The sequence below is a fragment of the Leptidea sinapis genome, chromosome 24 (genome assembly GCF_905404315.1).
Source record: "Leptidea sinapis chromosome 24, ilLepSina1.1, whole genome shotgun sequence".
Taxonomy (NCBI): domain Eukaryota; kingdom Metazoa; phylum Arthropoda; class Insecta; order Lepidoptera; family Pieridae; genus Leptidea; species Leptidea sinapis.
The window spans coordinates 5378206-5402005 of NC_066288.1; the positions used below are offsets into that span (position 1 = coordinate 5378206).

Genomic DNA, 23800 nt, shown 5'->3' on the forward strand with positions numbered 1-23800 from the left:
CCGCATCCGCATTTAGGGGAACATTCGTATTAATTCGGACATCCGCATCAATTTATACGGATCTACTACGGATGCGGATGCGGATTGCGCATTTTTTAATTGTTTTATAGGCAATAAGTATTAAGTACGGCCAAAAATTGTTTTAGTTTTGTTCTCAAAATTTGTTTCGTATAAGTTTTAGGTACAGGTTATTTTTTAAGTATTTTAGGCTATAATATTGACACACTTTTTACACATATTATCTTGCCCCATGTTAAGCATATATAGCCTGTGTTATGGGTTACAAGACAATGATATATTTAATACAATATACTTACTTAAACATACATAAATTCATATAAACAAACATATAAACATACATAAATACATTTAAACATCCATGACTCGGAAACAAACATCCATATTCATCATAGCTTGCACCTACCGGGATTCGAACCCGGGACCTCTAGCTTAGTAGGTAGGATCGCTAACCACTCGGCTATAACACGGACGAGTAAAAAAAGAAAGAACTCCGTGTCACCATACATATATCAGTGAGGCACCAAAATAAGCCGATAAACGTGTAAATACATAGCCACACGCATACACTTACACTAATACAAGTCGGTCGGCCGCCATTATGAAATTTGCTATCGTCTGTGACAGATCAGTATGCGTCGCAATAAAATATTTTAAAAATGCCGTCGTGCGTTGTGAAAAAATGTAAAAACAATACTATAAAAGTATTTCTGGATATATGATTATTTAAGGGAGAAAAAATTGTGTAACTGGTATACCTCGTAACCGCACACACACACTAGCTTTAAAGTGCTTCACTTGCTAATATCACGGCGCGGAGTCGTTCTTTTTTTACTAGTCTGTGGGCTATTAGAATTCAATATGATCAAAAATTGTTTAAGTTTTGTTTGTTAGTAGTTAGATTTTCATGGGCTTAAAATTGAAATATCCTTAAAATATCCGCATCGGCATCGGCATCGGCATCCGCATCCGCGGATGTAAACGTCTAATAATTTATTATTATTTATATGATCTGCGGATGTCAAAATATTTGCATCCGCAACAACCCTGGTTTAAAGTTGTCCTTATCGGCAGTCTGCACTCCGTTCGCGTACCGCCAGAGTCTAGACGCTCTCTGTAATTCGTTATAATATACTATCTATCAATATTTGGAGCTTCTCTGCTTTATATTATAAAGCTTCGCATCTTTCGGGCATCCCTAGATGGCTTTGTTTTTTTTATAGATATACATAAAAGTGTGCGATGGTATCAATATATTGAGGATAAAGTCACTCAAAATCCGTGTATGTAACACGATTCCAACACTTGCTCACCCGTGCTGAGCGCTCCAGATTCTCAAGTCGGGGTCCACCCTCTGTCTAGATATTATGTGACGACGATGAGGTGTTGGGGAACTTTCATTCTTCCAAATAATTAATAGCAAAACATGGAACCTAGTTATACCTTTAGGCTGGCGAGATACCTGGCCGTATTTTTTTAAATAGTACTTACCTAAAATAAGTACATAATCATTTTAATTAGATTACATTCGAAAATTAGTATTTATTCAAAAGAGTATCTAGTATTGTCAGGTCACTGATGTTTCGGTCTTATTTTAAAAATAAAAATTCTTCAGAAATCAGAGATGTCAATTTACAAGTTGTGATGACACTCTGAAGCATTTGCAAACATCAATATTATGTAGAAACAATGAGATTTTACCTACTAAAGTCATGAATAGTTTTAATATATTATTTTATACATTTTTTAACCTACATTAGAAAACTTAATACTAAAATTTATGTTTTATTGTATTTCTCTCTTGATTTTATGTTTGCAGGTTTAATAGTCTTATAAGGTATAAAAAATTGGATCTATTAAAAAGACTTGTTCAGCAGTCCTACTAAATTTTTGACGTAAGTAAAATTTTTCCAAAACGTACAATATATAGTAATTAACCATGATATATAATCATATACAACCTATCTTGATATGTCATGCTTGTATAACAATAAAATATATTTAATTCCAGGTGGGTTGCATGAAAATTCGTGGAGATACTATGTGCGATACAAATATCAGGCCTAGTACAGATAACCCTTTTTATTTAGGTAGGTAATTTGAACTATCAATATTCTATTTAGACAGGGCTATAGTTTTGTCATCAAATGGTGGATCTGGGGTAATTGTTCGTCAGAACCATATTAAATCGCATCGATAATGATTTAATTTTACCTATTCGTTAAATGACCAAAAGTTGGTACCGTTAAACAAGTAGGTACCAACTTCAATAACCATGCCAATTAAAAAGTTATAGAACGTTAACCCCCTTATTTATAATGGTCCACTAACTTAAAACAGCCGATAAGGAGTGTTTTTTCTCATTCTGGCTTAGGCCAATAGAAGAAGACAGAGTGAGAATTACCAATGCTTTAGGTTAGCAGATTATTATGAATAAGGGGTATGTCTATGCAATACCTACTTAGAATTCACATAGTTTATAAAAAGGTCTATTAGTTTTTAATTGTTCCGTACCTCCTAATGAAAAAATAACACATATTATAAGCAATTTGTTGTCCACTTGTCATTTATGTTTTTCTTAGGAAAGTATGGAGGAATCAAGTGGAAATTAAAGATTAAATCCGTATGTGTTCCATGATGCAGGTAATAAATTCAACCGAATCGGATGATACGATATGCAATCAATAAATCCAGACGTAGAGAATTTTTTAAATTATCTCATCAGGAAACCACACGTCACTTGAAAATAATGAATAAAGACATATTTCGAATATGCGATACTTTTTGATTCATTTTTGAAAACTTATTTTTTTTCATAAAAAAGTTAACTCACAGCTTATAGTTATGTCATATCAAAATAATTAAAATAAGTACTAATTTTCTATGCAAAATCGTTTTGTTTCTAATTCTCTACTCTCTAGTTAGAGTAATATAGTGTTCTGGTACAGAACACTTTAAAGTCCTGTGCTATTTAGTCTAGTTTGTAGCCTGTAACACAAACTATAACTAAAACTACTCTGTTGTAAGATATTTCAAAAACGTAACGTGAGGATTATATTCTCTTTGGACCAAAAGTCAAAAGTGCAAAGTTCATGTTGTGATGTTTTGACTTTTTACTTTAGTTTTTACACTTTGCGTAAATAGTAAATAGGTACCTTATATTATATGGTTGTGTCATGTGTGTGACTAAATAAAATTTATTATACATTTTGATATACTAAAGTTTCGAACATAACAAAAGTAAATTATGTCTCGACGGACGCCAGTTAAATCTAGAATTAAGGTCTGTAATAAGTCTGTTTTTCATCTTCAAGACAAAAAAGCTGATGAAAATGAACTATCAATGGGCTTAATTAAATCCGCCAAGCGAACTGGCCACCTGAGTTTATGCAACAGGGGACTTGGAACAGGTGAGTTTATCAAATTATTAAAATTATAGTTATTCCTTAGTATTTTAAAATTCTTACTAAGATTTATATTTTTGTAGTACCCCCAAATGTATGGAAAATTGATGAACTTGTTATGGATGATACAAAAGAGGTAGATTTTTCAAGGTCAGAGCAAAACAGCTGGTGGAGTTGTGAACCACTGAAAATGCTAGATCTCAGTTCCAATGTTATAAAAGACATATCACCAAATATCAAAATGCTTCAGGAACTTGTTACACTCAAGGTAATTTAGTTTGTGTTGTTAGTTTCTTAAAAATGACCTATGATATTGTGATAACAAACAGCACTCTGAGAATAACAAATAAACAGCAAGGCTTAAAATAGATAATTTGTGTGTACACCAAATAAATTGTATTCTTATTGTAGATTGGTTGGTGGTTGTGATAATCACCCACCCAAAGTATCAAGTTCAAATTTTTATTGATAATTACTATTAGAAGTTGTGCATACTTAATTATTGTAGCATAACATTTACCTTATCAATTCATTATAAAAGTAGAATGAGTACTCTTTTTAGAAACATCTGAAGTATCAAAAGATTGTCACCAGCCTAGTAGGTGGTAGTACATAATTTCTTGTAGGTCATACCCATGTCATTTAAGACTGGAAAATTCAACACAAGTTGGTTTAGGTGGAAGTAACTTGATCATGAACAGCTCTGTGGAGGAACACAGTCCATTCAGGTGGTACTGATTATAATCAGTTTGTGGCCTTTTAGGCAATGTAGAATTTTGATGAATAGATTGGGCTACATATCCAAGTGTTATAAGATATTTTTGTTTCTGTTTATTTACCTAGAACTCCTAAACTAACATTACACTAAATGAGTCTGTTACATTATTCAAAGTTATAAAATTAAAAATTCAGCATTCATTATTCAAAGATGTTGCATTATTCAGAGTTTATAAATGAACATTCATAAAAATCAACAAAATGAACAGACAATAATTAATGTAACTTCCGAGAGTGGTACAAAAGTTGCTACTTCATTGGTTGTGAAACATCTAGGAATCTGTTTATTATTGTTTCTATCTAACTCCTTGTTGTGATGTTGTTGATTGTCATTCTGACATCTTAACAAGGATTTAATCTTTAGGGAATCAAGTAATTTGAAATTTCATTGTAAATTGATAGCTGTTGTCCAAGTTATAGATAAGTGACATTGAAATTAAACTGCATCTAGCAGATATTTATTCTACTATCCTCTGCAACAAATACTTCTATTAAATCTAGTATGCATACAAGAAAGAATTAAATCGCTATAAAGAATTAAACTGTTTTAAGAAGAAGTATACAACAATCATGTTTCAGACACTCATGATTTTTTTAAATTTGACAGTTACATGATAATGCAATAATGGCACTCCCATCTGAAATTTCCGAGTTGAAAAGCCTTTCAAATCTAAGCCTGGACCGGAATAAACTTACTGAACTTCCCATTGAGTTCTACAAGCTGACAGAGCTGAGGTGGCTCAGTATCTCACATAATAAACTCAAAAAAGTTGCTCCTGACATTGGTGATCTGGTTATGTTAACATTTCTGGTAAGACTTATTGTACATATAACACAAAAGAACATACAATGTTGATTAACCTCCATTTTGCTTAATGAGATTAGTGACCTTGAATACTGTAGACTGTGACGAATCTGACATGTTCCATAGTTTAATGAATATATTTAAAAGTCATACTTGTGTGTGATTTCTATAGATGTGAATTAAATTTTGATTAACTGCCATGATGTATGAAATCCATAGTGGGAATTTGAAATGTGGATGTTTTGCTGCAATGAAATCACATTATTAACACATTTTTATTAGCTTCATAATATGTATGTTAGTATCTATGTAATAGAAACTTGAAACATGATTTTCACCGACTTTAAAATGTTGGATTGAGTTGAAACTGCATACTTATAAAGGACCCATGACCATACAATAATTTAAACAGACTGATCCACTTTTATTAAAAGTGGTTGGTCTGTTTGTAGGTATGTTATATTATGTAAAACCTCTGATTAGTCCGGTCAATTTAGACCAAATGAGAGTGAAGTTACATAAAGTCCAAACAAGCTGAAAATCAGTGAAATTGTTCAAAACATAATTATAAAAAATGTTTAAAAGTTCCCCATCATTCCCATGTATGGAAAAATTTATTCAAGGTTAAAGGTAAAAAAAATGAGTTTTTCGTGATTTTCAGCAAATCGGTAAGTTTTATCATAAAAGTACATCAGACAAAAATTGTAGATCATAAAATTATCTATAAAAAATGTATCAATACTTTTTTTTCATACCAGCCACCGTTTTTGATTAAGGATTCAAAATTTCACTGATTTTCAGCTTGTTGGGACTTTATGTAACTTCGACTGTCTAAATTGACCGGACTATGATTTATTGGTGCCAATTTAATAATTTATAAAGTCTCTCCCATTTTTCTTATCAGGATCTTTGTAAAAGCGATTTTTTTATATCCTGTTAGCGTTTGTGGCAAAGCCCTATGGCGCGTGCTAATTCGTTACTACGACACTATCATTGTTTTAAGACAAGAAAAATAAATAATAGAATAATAGAAAAAGATTACAAAACATGCTTTTATGTAAAACTAAACAACAATGGAAAAATATGTGTGAATTTCTAACAAAAAATGTATTTTATCCTAAAAAGGCATGGGGTCTATTTTAATATATAATATCTTTAAAATGACTCTACATTTAAGAATGTCTTTGAATAAAACATTTATATATATAGGTATAGATATAATTCATTTTTGTTACTTTAATGCACTATTCGTAATTAATGCTATTAAATAATATTTTCTGCTTAATACAAATTTTTTATTTTGGTTTTCCAATTTGTGTGTTTTTTAGGTTTTTCCTAAATTGTTTTTTTGTCTTTATGGTTATGCATATACATATTTCAAGTATGGAAACAGTATACAATATTTTATACATTGATTTTTACCAGGATCTGTCATACAACAAGTTGGAAAATCTACCCCCAGGCATGGGGTACCTAGTGAGATTGATAGAACTCAACCTATCTAACAATGAACTTGGTGAGCTCCCACCTGATATTGTTAATTTAAGAGGTGAGTTTCATTGCGCTCTGGGATTACACTTCTTGCGTTGTGACACTTTTTGGTCATCCTGTCCTGTGTTTGCAGCTCGGTCCCTTGTTCAAATCTTGCTACCCAATTTAGGTACTAGCGTTACATACAATACACAGCATTTTACCCTAAAACAGCTTTCATTTCATCAAAATCTGTCGTCTCTTCAATCTTTGACGGCTTCTGACTTTTGTCCATGCTTTGAAGTACTCACCTAAAAAGTCACAGAAAAATTGACGGGAAAAGGTATAATTTTTAGCCAGTAAACCAAACAGTTAGGCCTTGTTCCCACTATGCCGGACCGGTAAATCTGACGGAAACCGAACACCGGACAGAGTGTTCACATTACACCGGATCCCGGACCTTCTTCGGTCTTAGGCCTTGTTCCCACTATGCCGGACCGGTAGATATGACAGTAACCGGACACCGGACAGATGTTCACATTACACCGGATCTTGGACAAGCGTAATTTACGTTTCTGCTTGAATGTCAATGCTACACGTCTACTTTTAGCGAGCCGAATGACTTGACGGGAGCACAGGCGGGGCGAGCGGGGGAGAGATACCGGCGCAAATTCGTTCACATAACTCCGATCCGGTGGTTTTACCGGCACTTCGCAGTGACAAAACGCTCGGTAAAAATGCCGGACTCGGTATTTTTTCCGGATCCGGCATAATGTGAAAAGCTTCATATATATTCTTTAGCCATTAGGTCTTCCGGCAGTTTTACCGAGCCGGTAAATCTGCCCGTCCGGCATAATGGGAATCCGGCGTTAAGTTAAAAGTTTTTATATAGTCACTGCTAATGTTTCAATGCGTGTCAACATCACTCCAACTCTTATTTGTATGTTTGGTGTGATTTGATCATGTTGCCCTCCACACTTCCGAAATTAGATACTTTTTTCACTCATGCGCATTAAAAGATACCTCAAGAGCCGAACTGGGATTTGTTCCTTACTGATCAATAATATCCGGACGCCGATAGAAATGTACAAAACTTGAACAAAAAAAAAACAAATAGGACATCTGGATTCGAACCGGGGTCTTCTCCTTTCCGGATCACCCAATGTCCCATCTGAGCTATTATATTCTTGTATATAGTGTCGAAATTTACCATTGTATTCTATTGTTATTGTAGCTGTTTCTCATTAAAACACGATAAAACTACATTTTTTTAAATTGAAACCTAACTAGATCGATTTATCGCCCCGAAATTCCCTGTATACTAAATTTTATGAAAAAATCGTTGGAGCGGTTTCCCAGATTCAGATTATATATACATATATATATCTGAATCTCGGAATCTGATATATATATAAATATATACAAGAATTGCTCTTTTAAAGATATAAGATTTGATAGTGCTTATTTTCCCTTTTTGACTCTTCACTACCAACCAGAATCTCAAACAGAAGCCAAAGTAAGGTGAAGTTACAGCAATTAATTACAATGGTGACATACATTTGATTTGGTTCTTTTTTTGTTTAGATTTAAAGAAATTCAATATCAGTAACAACAATTTGACAATGTTGCCGCCACTTGGGGAGCTCAGGAAAATGGAAGTATTAGACGCTAATCACAATAACATTGAGGAGTTGCCAGATTTCTATGGATGTACAGCACTGAAGGAAATATATTTAGCAAATAACTATATTAAGGTACAGGTTCTTTCTTGTACGTATTGCCCATTGGTAATGCATTGACTATTAATTTTGGGGTGTAAAATGTGTGCTACTTACATTGCCTTTTTTAAGTGATAACCTCTGGGATTAGTTATATAAATTAAATTTGAAAACAAAATTTATAAACGATGCGTGAGTCGAAACCGCGACCTCTCGCGTTCCATGCGAGCGCTCTTCCAAAAAGCCAACTGTTCGAGTGACGTTATAAATCTTGATATGTATAACACATTGTTTAGATCTGAAAGAGCGACATCTCAATTCAATTTCCTAATATGCAAATATTGGGGTTGAGCAGGTTATCAACTGTAAAGTTGTTCTATTATAAAAAACAACTTGCGGATGGAATTTCTTAAAATCCGCTTCTTTTTAGCTGACCTCTGATCGGCGAAAGGAATACATATTCCTACCAAATTTCAAGTCTTTAGCTCTAATGGATCTAGAGATATCGTGATGAGTGACTATATACGTGGAAATCTCTTATAAGTATCTAATCTATAAAATTCTCGTGTCATGGTGTTAAACTTTCAACTCCTCCGAAACGGCTTGACCGATTCTCATGAAATTTTGAGTGCATATTGTGTAGGTCTGAGAATCGGACATCATCTATTTTTCATCCCCCTAAATGTTAATGGTGGTCCACACGAAATTTAATTTTTAATTTTTATGACATTTTTTTTTAATTTGTTTGATTATGAGTCAGCATTAAAAAATACATACAACTTCAAATCTTCACCCATCTACGATCAACAGTTACTTTTGTATCGCGATTTTAATATCGGCGATACAACGTTTGCTGAGTCAGCTAGTATATATATAGATAGATAGATAGATTAAATTTTATAGAAATATTTGATTTTTTTTTTACGGTTACAGTTAGATAGCTCTGTGTTGATTTAATGTTGCCATAAAAGTGACACGCTGTATATTAAACTATTGTTGTAATTAAACTTTGTAGAAAATCACCGAAGAGTTCTGCGATCAGATGCAGCATCTGAACGTGCTGAACATCAGGGATAATAAACTGGAGGAGTTGCCGGAAAACGTGGCGCTGTTGCAGAAGTTAAAGAGGCTAGATCTGACCAACAATAGCTTGAATAAGTGAGTGATGTAATATTCTTTTTTTTTTACGGAGGACAAACGAGCGTACGGGTCATCTGGTGTTAAGTGATCACCGCCGCCCATATTCTCTTGCAGCACCAGAGGAATTACAGGAGCGTTGCAGGCCTTTTTTTAAAGGTACCCGGTATCCATGTCGGTACCGAAACCCGGTAGGTACCCGGAAACACCACACAAGTAAGCTCATTCCTTTGTAGTACGTGGTAGAAAGTTCCTTGAAAACCGCACTGTGGAAGACCGCCACACATCTATATCCACGCCCTGTACTTTTCCCGGGGCGTAAAAAGAATAGCTCCCCTATTCTTTCCCAGGTCCATGGGTGTCGTAAGAGGCGACTAAGGGCTTTTTAGAAGTGGGAGAGTCACGCTGCCGTCTTTTGACGTCAGCACAATCGGGCCAGACTCGTCCGGGTTAATTAAGGACCGGTGGCCATTCTCTCACGCTGTTTCTTCTGCATATCAATGATATGTTGGACACCTCCAACATTCATTGCTATGCAGACGACAGCACTGGTGATGCCATATACACGGGCCATGCAGGTCTCTCTCTGGAAATCGTCGACCAGTGCCGGGAGAAACTTGTGTCTTCTATCGAGTCCTCTCTTGAGAAGGTCGCGGAAAACCCCAATTGTCGTATCACCGCTCTTCGACAACACTTCCCTCAAAGCCTCGCCTAGTATCGCAATACTGGGTCTCGAAATCTCGGGCGATTGCCAATTTCGTGGTCATCTGGAAGGCAAAGCCAAATTGGCTTCAAAGAAACTGGGCGTCATTAATAGAGCACGGCAATACTTCTAGCCGGCCCACATTCTAGCGCTCTACAAAGCGCAGGTCCGGCCACACATGGAGTATTGCTGTCATCTCTGGTCTGGCGCACCCCAGTATCAGCTCGATCCATTTGACCGCGTGCAACGCAGAGCAGCTCGAATTGTCGGGGACCCAGTACTCTGTGAACGGTTGGATCACTTGGCGTTGCGTAGAGACGTCGCTTCATTGTGTGTCTTCTACCGCATTTATCACGGGGAGTGTTCCGAAGAGCTGTTTAACCTGATTCCTGCCGCCGAATTCCACCTTCGCACGACACACGATGTGTGGCGGTCCTCCACAGTGCGGTTTTCAAGGAGCTTTTACAAAGCTGTGGAATGAGCTTCCTTGTGCGGTGTTTCAGGGACGATTCGACATGGGTACCTTCAAAAAAAGCGCGTACACCTTCCTTAAAGGCCAGCAACGCTCCTGTGATTCCTCTGGTGTTGCAAGAGATTGTGCGCGGCAGTGATCACTTAACAACAGGTGACCCGTACGCTCGTTTGTCTTCCTATTCCATAAAAAAAAAAATGGTGGGGATGAAATCCTAACTTGTGGCGTGTCGTGTGAAGGTGGAACTCGACAGCAGGAATCAGGTGAAACAGCTCTTCGAAATACACTGACAAACTGACAGCAATACTCCATATGCTTTAAATTTATCAAAAAAAAGAATGAAAAAAAAATGTTTAGGTAAAAATATAAATTAATGATATACCTTATTAAAAGACTATAATTCCTTCTTATTAAACTCCTCCTCCTGGTAAGTATATGTGGCCAAAGTAATGTAAAAATTGTTATTTCGTCGGTACTTGACACGTGTGTAAATTTTCAGTGTTACATAGTTAGAAATAGGTCGTGTTAATAATATAAAGCCTTAGATAATTTAGACGTCTACACTCTAGATTGACTGTGAACACGTCGAAAAGAATAGCGGTGAACTGTTAACCTGTATTAGCATTACGTAAGGTAAGTAAGAGTATCAGTGGGAGGCTCATTTGCACAGGATGCCGGCTAGATTATGGGTACCACAACGACGCCTATTTCTGCCGTGAAGCAGTAATGTGTAAGCATTACTGTGTTTCAGTCTGAAGGGCGCAGTAGCTAGTGAAATTACTGGGCAAATGAGAGTTAACATCTTGTCTCAAGGTGACGAGCGCAGTTGTAGTGCCGCTCAGAATTTTTGGGGGTTTCAAGAATCCTGAGTAGGGCGTATCAATTACCATCAGCTGAACGTCCTGCTCGTCTTTTCCCTTATTTTCATAAAAAAAAGTGACATGCAAATCGCGAGTGTAAGACGTAGTTTGTCACGCACGCTAAAGTAATATAACTGGCCTGTTTTCATCGGTTGTCTAGCAGCAAGAGGCTGTATCTAGACGTATAAATTATCTACGGAAATATTATTAGATTCACCTTGAAGCTGAGGTTACATAATGACTGAATGTGTACTGTGTAGTACAGCATCTGTTCTTACTTCACAAATAGAATCTGTTATCGAAACCACAACTTTGCAATTAGACCCCGCCAGGGTTTATAACAAGGTTATATACAATACTAGCTGACCCAGCAAACGTTGTTTTGCCATATCTATATATATAAAAATGAATTGCTGTTCGTTAGTCTCGCTAAAACTCAAGAACGGCTGGACCGATTTGGCTTATTTTGGTCTTGAATTATTTGTGAAAGTCCAGTCCAGCTTTCTCCCTCGTACTACAAAGCTATGGAATGAGCTTCCTTGTGCGGTGTTTCCGGGACAATACGACATGCGTACCTTCAAAAAAAGCGCGTACACCTTCCTTAAAGGCCGGCAACGCTCTTGTGATTCCTCTGGTGTTGCAAGAGAATGTGGGCGGCGGTGATCACTTAGCACCAGGTCACCCGTACGCTCGTTTGTCCTCCTATTCCATAAAAAAAAAGAGAAGGTTTAAAAGGTGAATAAACATGAAAATGATCGGAATTAAATAGAAACAACGGTGTTGATTTTCCTGTTAAGTGTCCCCCGTCGTTCAGATACCAAATCAAAATAATAGTTTAAAATGAATAACTAATTAGAATTTTTAAATCTTTCTAACTTTCTCAGGTGGTAAAAAATAAACTTATTTTTAGGTTACTATACTAGGCCGATTTTGACGGGACCTTTGTTGGCAGGTAGCTGATGTAAAAAGGAGTAACCAAGGCTACGTTTATTTTAGAAAAATAAAGTAATGTTGCAATGTTGCGATCCTACCTACTAAGCTAGAGGTCCCGGGTTCGAATCCCGGTAGGTGCAAGCATTTATATGATGAATATGGATGTTTGTTTCCGAGTCATGGATGTTTTAATGTATTTATGTATGTTTATATGAATTTATTTATGTTTAAGTAAGTATATTGTATTAAATATATCGTTGTCTTGTAACCCATAACACAGGCTATATATGCTTACCTTAGGGCAAGATAATTTGTGTAAAAAAGTGTGTCAAGTGTGTTAATGTCCAAGAAACGGTCTAACTATAAAAATAATTTATATGGCAAAACAACGTTGCCGGGTCAGCTAGTAAAGTAATAAAAAAATTCAATAAGTAATATTTTTGGGGTATAAAAATAGATGCAACCGATTCTCAGACCTGCCAAATATATCGTACTACGATTATTGTATTCGATTGCCATCTTGCAACCCTATAGTGGATTTGTGGATGGCAACAAACACCGTGACACGAGAATTTTATATATTAGATATAATAAGTAAAACATAATATAAAATTGATTTTTTTTTTTCGATTATTACGCTGATTTTAATATGTTATTTTGTGAATAAAGTTTCACCACACAATTGCTTTCATTTTTTTTTAAATTTATATTGTTCTATTAGGCTGCATGTTGTGAATAGTAAGTTGTAATTAACTGTGGTGGTAATGAATACTTATCCATAATAAAATTTAAAGTGTGAGTTAAAATCATAAGAGTATTTTTTTACCTTTATCAATAAATCATTTTTTTATGGAAAAGGAGGGCAAAGGAGGGTACGGGTCACCTCGTGTTGAGTGATCAACGCCGCCCACATTATCTTGCAACACCAGGGGAATCACAGGAGCGTTGCCGGCCTTTAAAGACGGTGTTCGTTTTTTGAAGATACCCATGTCGTGTCTTCCCGGAACACCGCACAAGGAAGCTCATTCCACAGCTTTGTAGTATGTGGAAGATAGCTCCTTGAAAACCGCACTGTGGAGGACCGCCACACATCCAGATGGTGGGGATGATATCCTAACTTGTGGCGTGTCGTGCGAAGGTGGAATTCGGCGGCAGGAATCAGGCGAAAAGCTCTTCGGAACACTCCCCGTGATAAATGCGGTAGAAGACACACAATGAAGCGACGTCTCTAAGCAACGCCAAGTGATCCAGCCGTTCGCAGAGCACTAGGGTCCCCGATAACATTTGAAACACTCTGTCATATTTTCAGCTGTCTTTCTATTGCGGCTTTTGAGATAACTAGTGACGACCTAGTGAAAAAACCTCATTTTCAATGTCTCTATGGGAAATATTTAAATCTGAGTAGCTTTTCATCCCGACCACTTAGAAATCCAAATGCAAATAGACGGACGGACAGAAGAGTCTTATGCTGACATCTATAGAGCGTACTTAGACTTTACTTAGACTTTACTTACGTTATACTTAGATGAGTAGCTTAGCGTAATCTTTGATTTAGTTTTTATAGTCATTTGACAGCGAAAATTATATTTTTTTTTATGGAATAGGAGGACAAACGAGCGTACTGGTCACCTGTTGTTAAGTGATCACCGCCGCCCACAATCTCTTGCAACACCAGAGAAATCACAGGAGCTACGCGCTTTTTTTGAAGGTACCCATATCGTATCTTCCCGGAAACACCGCACTAGGAAGTACATTCCACAGCTTTGTAGTACATGGAAGAAAGCTCCTTGTAAACCGCACTGTGGAGGACCGCCACACATCCAGATGGTGGGGATGATATCCTAACTTGTGGCGTGTCGTGCGAAGGTGGAATACGGCGGCAGGAATCAGGTTAAACAGCTCTTCGGAACACTCCCCGTGATAAATGCGGTAGAAGACACACAATGAAGCGACGTCTCTTCGCAATGCTAAGTGATCCAGCCGTTCACAGAGCACTGGGTCCCCGACAATTCCAGCTGCTCTGCGTTGCACGCGGTCAAATGGATCGAGCTGATACTGGGGTGCGCCAGACCAGAGATGACAGCAATACTCAATATGTGTGGCCGGAACTGCGCTTTGTAGAGCGCTAGAATGTGGGCCGGCTTGAAGTATACTGTGCTTAAGCTGAGGCCAGAGACAGGCCAATGCACAAATCAAGTTCCCGTTTTACCGATGGCTGGATCATGCGTCATGTTCGTCAACGGGCGCCCCTTGTGGTGGCAGGATGATCCTGTTGCCGGAAGCACGGCTTCAGATTCTTAAGAGTTATTTAATATTTTTTTAATCGCTTATAAAATGCTCACACAATGCCTTTATTTATTTACAGTGTGTGTGGAAGATGCAGCTTTGACTCAGTAACATTTGTTTTGTATTAATTACTCGTGTCAGGAATTGACTATTTGACATTTTAGTATGTTTGTTGCATCACTTTACATATTCAATTGTAATCGAAATGATTTGTAAAGCGATGAAAATGTAAATCTTGATTTAAAGTTTATTGCCACTTCTTCTAATTAGCTCAACTCTTTACGCAGTAGATACAATAAGAAAAAAATATTTTTATTTTGATATTCATAATTGTCATTTCCGTGACCTACATGAATAAAGTGATTTTGGTTTGATTTATTGCACTCAGCTAAGTATTGAGTAAGTAGACTGAGCAAAGTCTAAGTAAGCTGTATAAATCACAGCCTTAGTAATATTTAGGATGTTTTATGCTGCCCACACTTTGTGTACGGAACTGTAAGAACAATTGGACGTATTTCCTGAAAAAAGGTTCCAAGCCGCAAACATCACATTTTAAGGCATTCGCGTTTAAAGTTTAATAAATATTAGTGTATTTCATACATGTGAGTTGGGCGACTAGGTCACGATGTCGTGAGTGAGAGTGACAGTAGGGACGCCATTTTTTGTCAGTGCGTTTATATGAATCACGTGGCCAGTTTTGTGTTCTTAACTCAATCTCGACGTGATTGTAGTTTGGAAAGTTCTGGAATTACGTCCAATTGAATTGAGAATTTCTCTCATTTTGAGGTGTTTGTATTTTTAGGTTACCCCGTAACCTGGGTCTCCTGTCCCAACTGCAGAGCATTAGCATGGAAGGGAATAAGCTGTCGTTCGTGCGCCAGGACGTGATCCGCGGAGGCACCGACCGCATGATGAAGTACCTGCGAGACAGGATGACGGAGGAGGTGGTCTGCGAGACCAGATACGCAGCCGACTGGCCCGACAAGTGAGTAACCTTTGTCAGCTTGATGTGTTAACAAGCGCTACCAACGTCATGAACTTCCATAAGATACCCCAATTAATAATTACATTTACTTAACTACTGTTAATATTTAAATACTATTTAATATAATTTTCACTATGATTAGAAATAACTATAATAGCATATAATATTTAAATCTTTAATTAACTTGATTCGTGTATGTTGACAGTTGGTAGCATCATCACGGTAGACGGTCGTGCCCTTTATAAGCCAAAGCGCTAAGTTCCAGTACGCATTACTTATTGTGATTTCTAAGGGGTAACGCTGTCCAAATTGTATTGAGCTCGGTTCAGCTATTATTACAATTTTTAGTGGAAACTGTATAATACAGATATTTAAATTTTATTAATAACATTTAAATTACCAGCCCCTTCTAAACCTTATACCATATTAACGGCCTTACACATAAACAAAGTTATACCTTAGAATAAACCAATAATTTGGCAAATGTTTACAAAATTTTAATATGCTTATATGTATATTGTTTTTTTTTTAAACTCAAAAGAAGTTATTTAGTATTATGTACTTAGGTACACGATGAAGAAAAGCCAATCATTAATGTTGCCGTCTCGGGACCTGTCTTCGGTTCCCGACGATGTGTTCCGCACCGCGTCTGACGCCGAAGTGCACATCATTGATATATCTAAGAACAAACTCACCGCCGTACCCACCGGGTAAGTATTAACTTTATTCATTATTGATTAAGAAGAAGCCTGGTGTTATGTAAGCGGTTAAAATGGGTTTGCTCATACATAAAATGGTTTACCTAAAACAATAAAAGGGAAGAAGCTACACGGGAAGAGAGTGAAATAATTGGATCACAACGGGCGTGAATGAGTTAAAACACTAAGCAATTTTAATAAAATTATGGAAAAACGATGAATATCACTTGCCTACATCGGTAATTCAGTCATTCTCTCATCAAAATTTGTCCTGCAATTATAAAAGTAACCTGGAACAGACTAACGTTTTTATATGTGATCACCTGCGCGTGTAAAGTGATCACCGCCGCCCACATTCTCTTGCAACACCAGAGGAAACACAGGAGCGTTGCCGGCCTTTAACGTTTAACGTGTACGTGCTTTTATTGAAGGAACCCATGTCGTATCGTCTCGGAAACACCCCACAAGGAAGCTCATTCCACAGCTTTGTAGTGCGTGGAGGAAAGCTCCTTGAAAACCGCACTGTGGAGGACCGCCACAGATGTTGGGGATGTTATATATTAAAAAATATTTCTGAACTCTAAATTCCATTTAAAATATCTTAAATGATAATTCTTCTTAGATTTGTTAGTGCATGCATAATGCACCGAAAGGACGGCCCCACGGCAGAGAGATAGGTGTTATACACGTCTTCCACCAAAGAAGGAAGATAATTGATTATTCAATAATTTAATTTAAATTTATAGATAATTTCGTCTTCAACAGAATCTGTCACGTTCGCGAAACACTCTCGCAGTTGCTGCTATCATCCAACAGCATCGAGTCGGTTCCGCCGGAGATAAGTTGCTGCACCAACTTGCAGTACCTGGACTTGGGCAAGAACCTGATCACAGACCTGCCGATGCAGCTCGGAGACCTGAAGAAGTTGAGGGAGCTGGTCATCTCTAATAACAAGTAAGTCCATTTAGATGTATTTTTTTAACATAAGAAATATATAGGTGGTACCGGGGACTTCTTTTAGATAGATTTAGTACATTAGAATGGAGTTACCAGTGGGAGGCTTTGCACAGGATGCCGGCTAGATTATGGGTACCGCGCCATTTTCTGCCGTGAAATAGTGTTGTGTAAGAACTATTGTGTTTCAGTCTGAAGGGCGCCGTAGCTAGTGAAATGAGACTCAATATCTTATGTCTCAAGGTGACGAGCGCAATTGTAGTGCCACTCAGAATTTTTGGGTTTTTCAAGAATCCTGAGCGGCAATGCATTGTATTGGGCAGGCCATACAAGTGACCACCTGCACCTGAACGTCCTGATCGTCTCGACCCTATTTGCCATAAAAAAAAGAGTATTCGTTTGTTTTCTTCGAATTACTTCTTAAAAATCAATACTTAGGTCTATCCAAAAGGTGCAGCCTGATGAAAAAGGCTATCTACATTCTACATTTACCATTCCTCATGAATCTATCACATTATCCAAATATAATTATTCTTTATTTTTAAATCAATGATACTGATTTCAGCACTTTTTAAAATATCAAGCAAACTAACAAAACTCCTTCTACTTTAAGATATTGGTTTTTATCCTGTTAAAGCACTTCAAAATATTCCTCTGGTGTTGCAAGAGAATGTGGGCGGCGATGATCGCGAATTAACGCGTCTAAATGTCTAAACTATGTTTTGACTTTTGACACTTAACAGCGACATAGCACAGATAATATTTAGTTTTTATACGCTTTTTATTAGCTTCACCTGTATGTTTGTATGTTTGTAACTGACTTCTTTGGGCGCTATTTTGACCCACTTTAAACGGCTAGATTTCGTTCAAACTTTGTAGATTTTAACGAGGACCGATGACATTACACTAATTTGATATTTTTTTTTTTTTTAAAACTATAAAACACGCTTTTTATAGAAAACCGAACAAAAAAATAGAAAATAATTTTGTTTATTTTAAAAAAAGCGTTGGGTACTTCTTAAGATATTATCAAAATGATAATCACTTTACTCATATCTGTCAATAAAATATTTATAACTATTGACACCATGCACCCCAAGCTTTTTTATAATGAAAAAAAAAATATATATTTTTTAGTTCGGTTTTCTATAAAAAGCGAGTTTTTTAGTTTTTTTTAAACTATTATTATTTTCTATTTTAATAAATTCACTCTTACATCGTAAGAAAAAAATCAATATTAGTCTATGGTTACGATAAACGACAAGGAATTCGAATATTGTTTAGAGTAGGGTTGGTGCGATATATCATAGAGAAGATAAAGACAGTTTGAATCTATTGTCAAACTGACAGCGAACCGAAAGGCGTGTCACTTCAGGGACAAGCCAAAAGCGAGCGTATAGATGTATTAGCCGACATTAGTCAGAGCGAATGCGAGACGCGAAGCGCAATGGTTGTGTTTATTAAAAAAACTTTGACACAAGTGGCATCTCGCAACACTTTGGTTTCAGTGTGTTGTGCCTACTTTGTAGTTTGTACGTCTCCGCTTTCAGTTCGGTTCCTTTCGCATTTATGTTTGACAATACTTTATTTTGCGTGCCGCCTTACTTTGACATAACATGTTAGCGAAACAGTCCGTCGGCTGCACCTGTTTTTGTTTCATTCCAAAAATGAGTTTCGATGAAGGGCATCCAGCTTTTTGTATTTATTTTTATGATCTACCAATATAACGTCCCAAAGAACCGATTTTTCTGTTATCAGTTGTATAAAAATCAAAGTATTTTCTTTATTTCACTATCGCTAGCTACGAATGGCATGAAAAAATATGTTGTTTTATTTAACAAAACTGTTAAGCCACGCCCATAATCTGTTTATTCAACATGTTTTGTGTTTACAAACACGAAAACACGGCGCAGCGGACGCGGCTTTTGAGCAGGACGTAGGAATTGTTCTGGTTAATAAGTCCGTCGAAATGTGAAATTTCTGGCAATGGAAAAGTCTTTCATACCGCAACCGCGCGTGTTGTAAGAAGTGAACAGCCGCTTTTTGGTTGTATTGGAACTTTTACGATTTTAGGGATCTCAAACTTAGATCATTCTATAACAGGCCGGGAAAGCATCTGTTGTTGGCCTCTGGTGTTGCATAAGTCCATGATTTTTAAACAATTTGTTATGTTTTTAATGTGATAGCCCACACTTCTGGGATTAGCCACAGCCTGAGAGTTGAACAAATCATACAAGATTTTATGACGATACGTCACTTGAACGGTTGGCTCAGTTGTGAGAGCACTCGCTCGGAACGCGAGAGATCGTGAGTTCGAGTCCCGCATCGTTCATAAAATTTTGTTTGCAAATTTTATTTTTGTCTATGATTTGTCACTACCAGATGAGTCTCGTGCTCCGTTTTCCCTTCTGATATCTAAAACAGGTAAATTGCTTATGTAGTTTTGTCGAAACATATATTCATCCTTTATCAGGCTCACAAAGATACCGCGGTGCGTTTATGAGCTGGAAAGCCTCGAGATCCTGCTGGCAGCGGAAAACCAGGTCACGGAGATAAATGTGTCTTCCGACGCCCTCGCTAATCTCAAGAACCTGGCTGTACTGGATCTCACAAACAACAGCATCATATCTGTGCCTCCGGAACTAGGCAACTTTACACATTTGAGGTAAGAACCGTAATATTTTTCAAATAGAATGTCTTTCTTTCATACAGGTAACACAAACTCTCTTTTGTATGGTAACATGGAAATCTATGGTCGCTTGGAAGATAAGAGTAATAACTCAGGTGCTTTAATGCTTTCCCAATAAATCAGATTTTAATTTAAGAAAACGAAATTGTCATACTTGAGCCATATCATTTACCAGTGGGAGGCTCCTTGGCACAGGATCCCGGCTGGATTATGGGTACCACAACGGTGCCTGTTTCTGCCGTGAAGCAGTAATGTGTAAACATTACTGTGTTTCGGTCTGAAGGGCGCCGTAGCTAGTAAAATTACTGAGCAAATGAGACTTAACATCTTATGTCTTGAGAGGCATTGCATTGTAATGGGCATGGCGTGTCAATTACCATCAGCTGAACGTCCTGCTCGTCTCAACCCTTATTTTCATAAAAATAAATCATATCATGTGGATTTACATAAAATATATAGTCTGTATCGTATACTTACAGTATACTAGCGTATAGAGTCCAAACACAGAAAGCGTGCGAGAGAGAAGTCCATCTGTAGCGGAGATAAAGCAAGATAAAAAAGTTAATCTAGTCTTAGTTGCTGTTATCAGCTGCTTGCTATTTTGAATATAAAAGCAAATCAAAATTGCTCACGGATTATTTGGCTGTCAGGTCGTCTTTACACTAGTATATTCAGTATAGTATCGTCTTTATAGCTCGAAGGTTGCATAAAAATCCCGTGAAAACAAAGGATGGTATACAATTTTATTGTGTACCATCTGAATATATAATCTGATATTAATAGAGTACAATTTGCTATTTTAAAGAGTTCCCGGCAAATATCACAAAAACTTTACCGCAAAGTATAGTGTAAAATGGTGAGTTAAGTATAGTTAAAAGGTCTCGCGGGTCTCAATAATAAGTATTATATAAAAATCAATCAAGGAAATCATTTATGAATGAATTCTGCCACGGGGAGAAGGAGTGCCAAAAAACTAGCAAAATCGCCTCGCCGTGGACAGAGTTTTACACTATCAAAGTGTCTCTCTAACCTATTTAATATATATATTAATAAATAACTATTGACACACTTTTACACAAATTATCTTGCCCCAAACTAGGCGTAGCCTGTACTATGGGTACAAAAAAACGATATATTTGATACAAAATACTTACTTATACATACATAAATACTTATAAACATCCATATCTCGGAAACATTCATCATATAAATGTTTTCAACTACCGGGTAGTTGCAAACATTTATATGATGATAGGGTCAGTAGGGAGGGTCACTAACCACTGGGCTATAGAGGTAGAGATTTTTGGAGTATTTTAAATGTTTTATCTCTCAATATCTCCATATCTTGGAGTAAACATTGTTTCATTATGAGAGGTTTGAAAAGTGTAGATGTACTCCATCGAGAGCATCGATAAGTTGCAGCCTAGTCAGTATCAACTCGAACCATATTTGACCGCGTACAGCGCAGTGCAGAGCAAGTCAAATGTCAAATTCATTTTATTTAGGAGTTCATGGTAGGTTTATATTCAAAATTTAATATGCTTTTATGAATTTTTAGAACAAAAGTATTAAAAAATCACACAAGTTTTACGTGCGGGCTATAGATTTGATGTTAGCGAAGATACGAGCAAAAAAATCACTCGAAGATTTTCGTCAACATGCCTACGCGCTTCTACGTGGATCAAAGCTAGTAAGGGAGATGTTCTACTTTATCAGTGCCCCGCGATCCAAACTGTAACTTGCCTTCGTGAATAATGTACAATAATTTTAAGTGCCGGCTTGTTTTGGTGCCTCACAGTTATGTAAGGTGACACGGAGTCCTTATTTTTTTACTCGTCGGAGTTTAGAACCTTAATAATACCTACACAGTGACAATTATAACGAATGTAAATATTTTCCTTATTATTTTAGCATTTATACAAGAACCGAGATGATAATATCAAATTAAGGATAATTATTTTTGCAGGTCATTAGAGTTGATGGGTAATTGCTTCAGACAACCTCGACACGCTATCCTTGCGAAGGGCACCGCGACCATTCTGTCATATCTCAGAGATCGAATACCCACTTAACTGTACGACTGTATATGTATATTCAAAATCATTTTCTTTTAGTATTTATGAATGCATTTTGGTAAATTTGATGGTTATGGAAAGTATTAAGATTTTTTTGTCGCAAATCGCCTGCTTACTATACTTAGGTATAGATACCTACCGCGAGTATTTGACAATTACAAATGTGTGCCAATATACAATGAATATCGTTGTAGGCGCCTGCTCAAATGATTTTGGATATAAATTTTTAGATGCTAATATTAAAGATATTACAAAGAAATATTTCAAAATTTATAAAAAAGAAAATTAATTTTTAAAGTATTAAAGCAACTGAAATTAAAGTATAATCATTTGGTTATATTATTATTAAGGCGACACTAAATGCCAGCGACCTTGAGCGATATGAGTTCACGGCTGCCGGCCCGCCATCTTTGTAACAAAGCCAAGATTTTCAAAATTCTTGGGTGGAAAACAGTTTATATGCTTACAATCCTCGTTATTCACTACTAATCTGAATAAATGAACCTACACAAAAAAGTACAAGCTATAAGAATAACTTTTCTGAGAGAAGTACAAAAAAAATGCGTCACGCCATGCCAAAAAACTTGTTTAACTTCAAAGAAAATCGGCATTGTTAACTATAAACAACAGCAAACATTACAAATAAGACTTAAGGATATGTGTGACAGGATTAAGTAGTATTCATAGCTCGAAATGCTATAATTTCACCACAAAACTTGTCTAAAAACACCATGTTTGCGTGTTTTCTGCTTACTCTTCGCCTTAATATAATATTTAGACTTGACAGTCATTATGGCCACGGGTGTTTTAATGCTAAGTATTTTTTTTAATAGAAAAAGAAAATTTTCAACCAATTACCACCGATTTTTCGGATACGATAACCTAGCTAGACTTAGATAAACTCAAAACTTATTTTAAGTTTATCTAAGTATGCGTTTGTTTTGCTTTTTTCTTAGCAAATCCTGCTGTGACCATTTATAATAGGTACCTAATGATGTTAATCGACACTACTAGTCCAATATAGTACATTGTTCAGGTACTATCGTCAAAATTGAATCGAAACCTATCTTATTGTTATTTTCATACAGTCATACTAAACAAAAAGTCTAAATTCGCTCGAACATACAGTTTCCTAAGTAACTGTTATTATTTTATTAGAGACTGACAGTCCACGACATTTGGTCATATGTTTTTCTTGCAAATAATAATCCTAACTTAGATTAAGGATTGGTCTCCGATGCGCTCCAACTAGATACCGCAGGCGAAGTCGCAAAGTGCGGCACCTAATACAACGCCCAAGTGGGCCTACACGAACTACATAGAATGCCGGATTGCGTGATAAAACTTTGTAAAAATAATGCTACAAGAAATAAAAAAGACACTGGGATTTACATAATATCATCTGTAAGTATTTTGTATTTTATTAATTTCAATGTAAAATAACACGAAGAGTATGTTACAAAATTTGAAAGATGCCATTGAGTGTCAAGATGCCACGCACACAAGCATCTAATAGTTGCCGTTATAAAAAAGCTATTGCTCTTAGGTAGTGTGGTATCTAGCTTTGGCGCAGCGGAGACCAATCCTGAATCTAAGAATCATAATAACCTGTTTTTATTATTTTAAAAGAATTATCAGCAAAGTTGGTCATGATACAATTTTGTCGATGGTACAATAATTAACCTAATATTAAAACTAAAATTTATATAATACATTTAGATGAGCTAAACACCAAAGTTGTGTTACCAAATTTATGATTTGTACCTGATTTATTTGGCCATTATTTTATCTTAATTTACATTTGTTGATTTTTTGT

General features: G+C 36.4%; 1 protein-coding gene across 2 annotated transcripts; it reads left to right on the forward strand.

Moving 5' to 3' along the window:
- The first annotated feature begins 1714 nt into the window (after positions 1 to 1714).
- Positions 1715 to 22626, forward strand: LOC126971590 (leucine-rich repeat-containing protein 40-like). 2 transcript variants are annotated; one of them, XM_050817910.1, is made up of 13 exons: positions 1715 to 1913; positions 2030 to 2108; positions 3333 to 3428; positions 3506 to 3690; positions 4807 to 5010; positions 6430 to 6553; positions 8059 to 8228; positions 9208 to 9350; positions 15386 to 15568; positions 16135 to 16278; positions 17032 to 17220; positions 19694 to 19885; positions 21876 to 22626. In XM_050817910.1, the coding sequence occupies exons 2-13, from the start codon at positions 2039 to 2041 to the stop codon at positions 21979 to 21981; spliced, it is 1806 nt and encodes a 601-aa protein (XP_050673867.1). In that variant the 5' UTR covers positions 1715 to 1913; positions 2030 to 2038; the 3' UTR covers positions 21982 to 22626. The 2 variants fall into 2 exon arrangements, with proteins under 2 accessions (XP_050673867.1, XP_050673868.1); XM_050817911.1 differs by lacking the exons at positions 1715 to 1913; positions 2030 to 2108 and having other exon boundaries at positions 3156 to 3428.
- The last annotated feature ends 1174 nt before the right edge of the window (positions 22627 to 23800 follow it).

Coding starts and splice junctions, on each gene's coding strand:
- LOC126971590 (XM_050817910.1), top strand. CDS start 2,039: ATGAAAATTCGTGGAGATACTATGTGCGATACAAATATCAGGCCTAGT. Junction 3,429..3,505: donor CAACAGGGGACTTGGAACAG/GTGAGTTTATCA, acceptor ATATTTTTGTAG/TACCCCCAAATGTATGGAAA. Junction 5,011..6,429: donor TGGTTATGTTAACATTTCTG/GTAAGACTTATT, acceptor GATTTTTACCAG/GATCTGTCATACAACAAGTT.